General features: G+C 58.0%; 1 protein-coding gene across 1 annotated transcript in view; it reads left to right on the plus strand.

The window, feature by feature from the left end:
- LOC113203237 (O-acyltransferase like protein-like) overlaps positions 1-8857 on the plus strand; it is a gene marked incomplete at its 5' end in the record, with an annotated part of 9418 nt that extends 561 nt beyond the window's left edge. The window contains 11 exons of the mRNA XM_052269989.1: positions 1604-1803; positions 2044-2237; positions 2324-2550; positions 2651-2718; positions 2943-3121; positions 3214-3374; positions 5447-5615; positions 5689-5882; positions 6107-6429; positions 6505-6653; positions 7335-8857. Coding sequence (XP_052125949.1) covers positions 1604-1803; positions 2044-2237; positions 2324-2550; positions 2651-2718; positions 2943-3121; positions 3214-3374; positions 5447-5615; positions 5689-5882; positions 6107-6429; positions 6505-6653; positions 7335-7496 — 2026 coding nt within the window. The remainder of the gene's footprint in view (positions 1-1603; positions 1804-2043; positions 2238-2323; positions 2551-2650; positions 2719-2942; positions 3122-3213; positions 3375-5446; positions 5616-5688; positions 5883-6106; positions 6430-6504; positions 6654-7334) is intronic.
- Positions 8858-9742: the final 885 nt, after the last annotated feature.

Raw genomic sequence — 9742 nt, forward strand, 5'->3', positions numbered from 1 at the left:
GGGGGGGGGGAGGTGCGCAAAAGGGAAAAACAGCGTAGTATCCCTCTATCTACACCTGCGCAAATCGTGACAGCGTGGTGACAAAAGCCGAAAACCTGCCAGGGAATGAGTCCAAATAGTAATGAGAAAAAACCGTCGTTAAAACAGCGAGAGAGAGAGAGAGAGAGAGGGAGAGAGAAAGAGAGAGAGAGAGAGAGGGGGGGGGCGGAAGACATCAGGCCAGATCAGATACATTACATAAGTATTAGTTTTTAGTGAAACGAACCTAATGGCATACGGCTTGAGGTGGCCTTGATATCCGCGATAGAAAAAAGTACGGTGTCCCTGGCGTTATTTTCCGCAAAATGAGAGAACGTTAAACGCGGCGCCTGGAGACGACCGGCCAGTCGCGAGCTCGGGCTCGCCATCTCGGATGTGAAGCAGGACCTATAGGGTCACACTGCAGACCCGAGCCGTCACCTTCGCACAGGGTCTCTCTACTAACTAGGTCTAATATATCATTTGAAATGCATATGCGTACTTCCGGAAAACACGCCGACTTCCATCACTAAGGTGGGATGGCCCATTGCCCAGCCCAGTCCACCGTCACACAGCATGGCGCCTTACGGACCCGCAGGTAGGCAACACGGCCGCACTCATGTAATGCGGTACAGTCTATCCACGAAACGGCAGGCGACACAGTAGCACGTTTCCGACGTTTCTTTCTTCTTCCAACGACCGTGTTTCGAATAAAAATAATATTTGAAAGTCCAAAGAGATCGATCGCGCTGGTCAGTACTAAATGAAACAACCAGAGAAAATACAAGTTGAAAGTAGGATTCAATCCACCGCAACACACGCATATTTTGTCCCTCCCCTAGCCGTGACCCAGATCCATCCCTGTGCAATGGAATCTCAAGAACGCCACAATCACAACGATTCATTTGTTTACAAACCAGTAATATTCGCGCGTGTCGTAGATCGCCTGAGCCCTGAGCGTCACCCATAGTTCAACAGGAAATCAAATCAATAGTTTTCCTGCAGGAATCAAAACCGAGGACCACTTTGCGTCATTCCGATTGCGGCCTTTCTCGAAATCAAAGAGAGAAGATATACACAAAGTACCGAAAGAAATTAACAAAAAGAAAAAGATTCCAGCTCCGAATCGCATCAAAAAAAGGACGTCCTTGAATCAAGTAATGAAACAAGTCAATTTCCTAGTACAGGTCTAGGAAACTGACTTGTTCCAAGGACATTTCCTTGATTGAAGAAGCTCGTTTTTCTCGGGTGTGGCCGTCGAGATGCGACGGCAGAGCGCCGTGACATTGTTCTATGCCGCGCCCTTCTCCCGCGCTAAACAGCGGCGGTAATGCCTTCCCGCCGCAGAGATCCGCATCCTCGTAATCCCGACAAGTCGACGCGCGCGCAATAGGTGTGGGAGCGAGGCATTAACCACCGGCAGCAGAAAGTGGCGGCGGCGGGGAACCGCGGGGGGGACCCGGAGGGGGGACGCGACGCGTGCCGCAGCGGGTCGCGATGACGGCACTCAGCTCCTCGTGTCGCGGGTTCAAATCCCACGGGAGAAAGCAGCGCCGTGTGTAACCGTTTTTTTGCCGTGGCGCAGGCCGTGCGGGGACACCAGCGACCCCGGCCCGGCCCGGTCCCTGTGGCCCTTTTTCCGAGATCTGGACCTGCTGCGGCTGCTGCAGGGGGCGGCCTTCACCGACGGCGCCGACGCGTACAGCGCGTCCGTGACCCAGTGCAGAGCGGACCTGCGCGCCTACCTCGAGGGCCTGGAGAACTTCAGCAAGTGGGCCGTGCAAAGTGAGTATTACTACTAGTATTACTACTAGCGGACTTGAGCGCGAGTAAATCCAGGAGTGCGCCATTTAGGGAAATAAACTTTGTGAATTGGCGCATACCATGGCGATGAAAGGAAATGCGAGGGAATGCGAATGCAAGCAGCGCTAACGACACGCCGCGTCCCTTTGGCGCTACCCCGCGAGCTCCACCCCGCCCCGCGGGGTAGCGCCAGAGACTTGCAGTTACGCCCTTGTGTTGCAGTGTGGGACGCGTCCGCGCGCGCGCCGCGGGGCGCGCTGTGGGGCGAGCTGTGGCAGCTGGGCAGCTTCGACGAGTGCCTGGCGACGGACCCGCAGCCCGCCCTCCCGGGCACCGCCTTCTGCCTGGCCAAGCTGCGGCTAGGCGTGTGGGCGGCCGACAACGCCCTGGAGGAAAGTGCGTGGGCCGCCTTCAAGGTGAGTTTGGCTGCCACGCTCTCGGAGTACTCCATGTCGCCCGCCCGCCGACGCGGTGCTCACGCTGTCGCCCTCCGTGTCCGCAGCCCCCGCAGCACCGGCTGCAGGTCGGGCGCCACGAGACGTGGTGGGGCATGTGCGTGCCGGCGAGCTGCGGCCCCCGCGACCTGGCCGTCGTCCTCGGGCAGCCCCTCCGCGACCTGGCGGCACCCCACGGCCTCGACGCCAACCTGACGGTCGACCCCCGGCTGTGGCAGGGGCTGGCGCACGTGCCTGCCGGCCAGCCCAGCACACCGGCCAGCGCGACGGCGTGGTGAGTGTGTACGAGGGAGGGACTAGGACTGGGAATGTCCGTCTGCGCACCCAGCTGGTGATTCGTTCACTCATTTTCCTTCTCACTGTCATGTTCGCAGGACGCTCCTGACATGGCTCGTGACGTGGGTCGTCTTCTGCACGATCGTCGATTCGACCGGCAAGTCAGGTTAGCGTGACAATAAGGAACTCGCAATGCGAACTGACGTTGAATCCTGGCTGACAGAGACGCCAACACTGCAAAACCAACTTTGTTGACCATGAACATGATGGATAATGTGTAATGCGAAATGGCACGTTCACGCTTATGTGCACGATCGGCCCGTGTTGGTTTTGCAGTGTCGTGCGACGACGGTCGATGCCCGAAAAATTACGTTTGTGGAATTACTTTAGGGAGCGCCCTGCAGGCATTCTCCGTGCGACGGAACTGGCGGGCGATCACCGCTGACGACCAGAACGACATCGCGTGCATCCACGCGGCCAAAGTGATCTGCCTGCTCGCCGTCATCTTTGGGCACCGCGGTGAGGCTCTGATGGCGAGCCCGCTCCTCAACGCCAACGACCTCGAGAAGGTACGGCGCAGCGGTGGCGTCGTATGGGCTGCCTACGCCCCCGGGGCCCTCCTGGCCGCTCCAGTGCTCATGTCGCTCTACTACCGTTGCAGGTGTACTCGAGCCCACTGGACCTGTTCGTCATGAACGGCACGGCTGTGGTGGACATGTTCTTTGTGGCGGGGGGATGCCTGCTGAGCTGGACGCTCATCGGCTTCCACCAGCAGGGGAGGAAGTCCTCACTTTGGGCGCTCTACCTCTTCCGATACGCAAGGTGAGGGGGCCCGACAACACGTCACGGGAGTTAGTCGTTGTTTTAGCCTAATTCTGTGCACAGGAGGACGAGGTCTGCCCGCAGCGGCGCAGCGTCAATCCTCCGATTAGCTCTGTCTAGGTAACAGCGCGCTGGCGCCACGGGATGCGGGGAGGACCGAACGCGTCATCGAGGTGGTTGTAGTCGTCGTAGTCCGCGGGGTAGGAGACTGGGTCCCGCCGCACGCCCGTGGCCAAGCGGGGCCGAGGCCGCGAGTCGCCCCTAGGCTGGGGCAACCGCCTGTCCGGGACGTAGTCCCACCAGCGAGGTTTGCTACTCGAAGTGGCCGACGTCGGCCTCGGCGGCCTCTTAGTGGCGGGCAGAATGCAACCGGAAGTAGGCCGCGGCGAGGACACCTCCTCCATCTCTATGTGCCTCTGATAGGCCTCCATCAGAGCCTTCATGGCCTTGCGCATGATGGCGCTTTTGGCGGGCTTCACCTGCGGACAGGTGCACGTCAGAGCCACTTCCGGACGGGAATGGAGCTAATGCAGTCGGGACACCCACCTGCCGCAGGGTGTCTTCGAGCAGGGCGCGGCTGTCGTCCTCCCGCACGAGGAACGGCGCGCCCCCCGACAGCACGCAGAGGTCCACGTCGACGACCCCCCGGCTGCGGTAGTTGGTTACCACAGGGCCCGAAGTGGGTTGACTTGGGCTTGGGGTCACTCGTACAGTGGACTCCAGCGGCACCGAGGAGGGCGACGAGGGCGCCCGGGCTCGGGACGGTGGCGCTGGCGCACTTGTTGGGGTGGTTGGCGGCGCTACGCTGCTCGTTCTTTGGAGAGAGTCGGGAGGGGTGGCATTGGACGCGGCGGGGTCGGAAGAGGTGTAGACGAAGGCGTCCGCGTCCCCGAAGGTCATGCGCCGGTCACCTCGGACAATCTTGTGGGGACCGGCGGCGGGCCTCTCCCCTCCGAGAGGACGGACTCCACGGCGTCCTCCGGGAACATCCATCACGAAGGCCGGCAGACCCGCGGCGTCCTGGCGGCCAAGGAGGCGGACCCCGGGCCGGAGGAGGAAGAGCTCCGGGAAGGAGCTGTCCACCGGGAATACAGCGGCCAAGTTGGACAGCGACATGAGGGAGGCGTTCCCCGCCGGGGGCGGCACAGGGTCGGTCCAGTTAGAGGGGCGGTAGGGCGGGGACGGGGGAGGCGGCGGCACGAGGAACACCGCCAGCCGGGGGCCCCTCGGGCGTTCCCTGTTGGGCGGGTCAGTCTATCTCACTCGGAGGACGGGGACGCATCAGCCCAAGAAATTCCCCTGCCTCTCCCAAGTTGGGCAATAAATCAGGTAATGCAGTGTCGGGCCGGGGAGAAGTTTCCTGTCGGGCTCGGCCTCGGGTCACCGCGTGCGTACTCCACTATACATAGTGCCTCCAATCGGGCGGGCGAGCGCCTTGCCCGGCATCCTCTTTCTCCCGCACTCCCTCATGCGTCAGGTACAAGAGGAAAGGAGACGGACGATACCGGGCGAGGCGCTCGGCCCGATCGGAGACACTCCCACTCTTGTACTGTACAATGCTGTACTTCCCCCGCGCGCGCGCGTTGCGTTGCTCAGTGGGCTCATATTCCTGATGCAAAGCGCGGGAAATTCAAATTACGTAACACAGCGTCAATGCTGGATTTTCTCTACGCAATCTTTTGATCAGCATTTGTTTGTGTCATGAGGGGTGGACAAGGGAGACAACAGCGCAACAGCGTGGCCGCACTTACGCCTTGGCGTCGCTGGAGTAGATGGCGGTGAACACGACCACGATGACGGCAGCGAGTCCAAGGAAGACGGCGAGGCTGATCGGCACCCACCTCTCCATGCCACCGCGGCGCTAGCAGTGATTCTAGGGCAGTGTTTCCTCCCAGGCCAGCAAGGCGCGCCGGGGTGGCGCGCTGCTATGGGAAGCCTGGATGCCCCTACAATCATCGCTGCCAACTGTTTTCCCCGCCCACCACCTTTCCTCTTTGTCGTCACCGGCGCCCGAGACCGAGACACGCCTCGTGCTTGAGATGACTCACAACTCTGAATCGCCGTGCACGCAGGCTCATCCCCGCCTACGCGGCCGCCATCGCCTTCCTGGCGCTGGAATTGCCGTCGCTGGGCTCCGGTCCGCTGTGGGGGACCACCGTGCTGGAGGAGGCGCAGCGCTGCCAGCGCCGCTGGTGGACCAACCTGCTCTTCATCAACAACGTCTTCGGCCAGGATGAACCGGTATACTTCAACCCACCTGAACTCCCCCCCCCTCCTTTCTGCGGACTTAACCCTTGGCTCGCCTTCTCCGCAGTGCCTGGATCCCGCCTGGTACCTGGCGTGTGACATGCAGCTCTTCCTGGTCCTGTGCCCCATCGTGCTGCTGGCGCCCACCCGGCCGCGCCTGGTGCGCCGCCTCCTGGCCTTGGCCTTCCTCTTCGGCGTTCTCTACCCGGCTGGCATCACCTGGTGGCTCCGTCTCGACGGCACCATCGTTCCTACGCCGAGGTGAGTAAACACCCCAAATGAATTTCGGCTAGCAGGCCGGCAGCAACAATTAATTCGTAGCTGGGCGAGTAGACCACACCCCAATGTTATGTCAAAATGACGTCACCGTCAAAATTTACTGCAGCTAGGTAGCCAGATAATTGACCTTATTTTGACGTAAGATGAGGGTCATTGGCGAGTTTTTGACGATTGTGTTCCACCTGTATGGTTGTTTTCTCCCGCAGTGACGCCGGGCACATGGCGCGCACCCCGCTGCACATGCACGTGTACGTGTCGGCGGCGGGCCGGCTCGGGCCGTACGTGGCCGGGGTGGCGGCCGGCTGGTACCTGCGCCACCTGCAGGCGCGGGCCGCGCCCGTGCCGCGCGCGCTGCGCTGGGCCGCGCCGCTGCTGTTCCTGCTGGCCGTGGCCGCGGTGGCGCTCGGCACCGTCTTCATGACGGCCCAGCCCGCGCTCACGCCCCTCTGGGCGCGCGTCGCCTATGCGGGCCTGCACCGCAGCCTGGTCGGCGTGGCCTTCGCCGCGGGCATCGTCGCGGCCACGGCGGGTGAGTCAACATCAAGACATCCCGTCTCCGTCTTCCCCCTCCCCCTCCTTCACGGCTCGTCTGTGAATGTTCCAGCGGACGCGGACAAGTCGCGAACTTCGGTGTTCGCCGCGTTCCGGCCCTGGTCGCGCCTCTCGTACAGCGCGTACTGCACGCACGCGCTCGTGCAGCTCTACCTGGGCGGCCAACAGCGGGCGGCGTTCGTGTACAGCACCCAGGACACGGTGAGGATCCGCCCCCCGCCCCCAATCCCTCCTTTTGGGAAGATGACACACTTCAGTAACAACAAGCGCTAAACATAAACATACCAGGTGGCTGATTAAAGCCGCGCACTTTAGTTATACCGTACCGCATGCACGTGTGCGGGTGGGCTGCCTACTCGGACGGGGCCGTAAGGAGCCGAACGCAGCGAGGATAGGCAAGCCCGCCCGCACCCGTGCATGCGGTGCAGTATAAATAGGCATGTCGTGCGCGGGGTGAATCAGCCACATGGTACATGAGGGGCGTTCACAAGTCACACTTTTAGGGGGCGGGGGGTAGGCGGGCGGTCAAGATCCCTCTGACGTCACACAGTTACTTGCTCCGCGCGGTGATAAAACAATCACTATCAAAGTTGAGCGACATTCGCTGAGGGGAGGGGGGGGAGTCAAAATCATGACTATAACTGTGGCAGTGGGGGAAAAGGGGTAGAAAAATTGTCCAAAATAGCGTGATGTTATATTTGTGAGCGGCCTCTTGTACGGTGTCAGCTCTCGATAGGGAAAGAGGGAAAAAACGCTTGAGCAGCAAACCATAGATATTAGAGGCTAGAGGGAACCGTGAGCATGCGAGACTCTGCCAGGCTAGAAGTGGTCAAGAATCGATCGTGAAAGCAGATGATAGAAAACTAATTTGATCCCCTGCAGGTCGTCATGGCGATCGCGGACACCTGCTTTGCCTTCCTCGCGGCCCTGGTGCTGCACCTCTTGGTGGAGGCCCCGTTCAGCAGGCTGCTCTCGGTGCTCAGGGGCGCGCGCACCGCGCCCAAGCAAAGCGGTGCAGCGGCGACCGGGACCGGGGCTCCGTGAGCAGCACCACAACGGTTCTACCTAGGGGGGAAAGTGCTCAACATTGTAGGCAGACGGAACAAAACGAATTAGTCACCTGAACTAACAAATTAGCTTATTTCGGAATAGACAATCCGCAATTCGATGTAGAATAACTGGTACATTTCGGGGGTCGACCACTTTTTTGTTTTGGTGTTCATGGAATATCTGGAATATTTGTGGAATAACTGGAATATTTGTGGAATAACTGGAATATTCAGGGAATTTTGGAATACTTTTAGAATATCTGAAATCTTTTTGGAATTTGCTGGAACATTCTTGGAATATTTGGAAATATTTCGGTAGATCTGGAATACTTTTGGACTATCTAGAATATTTTTCAGTGTGTGCATGGAATATCCAAGAAGTCCACCACTCGGTACATTGCACAGCTTAGTTGTGGATAGTACAGTAGTACTGCTTGTCTCCAGCAACGAACTCCTGACTCCTCCCTGTCTATCCGAAAATTAGCGAATTCACTAGTTCTGACTCTGATAGCTAATTCTTTTTTTCCGTGCACTCAGAAAATCTACAAAGTCTACAAAAATTGATTTAAGATAAGGAAGTAAAACAAGAAAATCCACAACACGGTGAAAACGATATATCATTTTTTGAGGGAAAAGGGAAAACTTTAAAGGAGCTCCCTTAGTTTGAGGAAAAGTCTTTAGATTTCGAGGGAGTCTCCCCCAAAAGTGTAGGATTTTTCCTCATTTTTTTGCAAAGATTCCTCAAAATCTGCGGCTACATCGGAGGAGTTTTCCATAAACATGGGAGTTCCTCAAAGTTTCCCCTTTTCTTAAAAAGTGAAACACGTACAGACATTTTTCAAAATCCTAGAGACTTTGTCCACCAAAAACCGTCGTTGTTTCTTCCTCCCTGGGTAAAAAAAACGACCAGTATTATGGACGTGATTTGAGGAAAGCCTCGCCATACGCCATACCATTTTTATTGTGACAAGACGAAACTCGCCGCTGGGCCGAATGCGGGTATGATGTTGTGATTTTTGCTTTTAAATATGTATAGTTATATGCTTCTAAAATGTATACATTCGCTCGCTTAGTTGATGTGCAACAGGGGTGATTCAGTTTTTACCTGCCAGAGCGATATCCTATTTTAGACGAGCAGAACGCTGGGTTAGGCTGGACTTCGCGCTGTCGGTTATACCAACGTGGAGATCCCGTGTGTGAGAGCCAGTGTGTGAATGACTGATTACTATGTATAAGTACTATTTGATGATTACTATGTGTAAGTATTTTATTACTATGTATAAGCATTTCATTACTATGTAGAAGTATTTTAAGTTTGTAAGAAAATAACAGTTCAAATACAGAGTAGTGATACCATCTTTGACAAGTTTATTCATGGTGACCTGCCTGTGTGTGTGTGCGCGCGCGTGTGTGTGTACACTCTCGCTTGTCCACGCTTGTCGTTGCGCTACGAAGTGCGAATTGAATTTACATTGACAGTATGAAGGCCGTACGTAACACCACTGCTTCCGCGCCGGCCGGCGCCTAATGCCAACTGTTCAACAAAGTCTCGTTTGCAGAGTTCAAATATATGATTTGATTTCTCTCGTCCTTCTCCGGTTTTCATAAGAAGCGCAGAAAACACTTAAAACTCACTTCTCTTCGTGCTGCCGCCCGCACCCGGCGGGACGCGTTCTGCCGGCGTCCAGCGCCCAGACGAGCACGTCGACGGCCTGCACGGAGGCCGGGGGAGAGGGCGCCTACGACAGGATCACGACCAGGATGTAGAACTGAGCGGCGATGAAGGCGGGGTAGAGGGCGGCTCCGGGGTACACCACGTAGGCGGCCATGGCGATGGCACCCAGGACGCAGGCGCACAGGTCGAAGGTGGCCCTCCCGGAGGACGAGGTCGTCGTCAGCGTCGTCAGAGCTGTCCCGGACACCAGCGTGCCCGTCATGGCCGCCCCCCTGAGATGCCGTCGCTGTGTCGCTGGCCGCGCCACCTCGCCGCGTCGACGCCTCTCCTCTCACCGAGTGAACCGGAGTGAACGACGCCTGCCGGTACCGATGAAAGAACGCCCGGCGAACGAACGGCGGCTAGGCGCGGCGCGCAGCTTATCGCCCAGGGCCCGCACCGCACCGCGCCGGCCCCGCCAGGACCCGGGACGCACCACGCCGGCGGGGAAAGCCTAGCGAGAGATAGATCATATCGCCGCATGCTCGTCGATAGCGGCTAAACATATACGCTGAAATTCACCTGCA

This window comes from Frankliniella occidentalis, unplaced genomic scaffold (assembly GCF_000697945.3).
Source record: "Frankliniella occidentalis isolate FOCC.00 unplaced genomic scaffold, Focc_3.1 Scaffold107, whole genome shotgun sequence".
NCBI classification, from domain to species: Eukaryota; Metazoa; Arthropoda; class Insecta; order Thysanoptera; family Thripidae; genus Frankliniella; species Frankliniella occidentalis.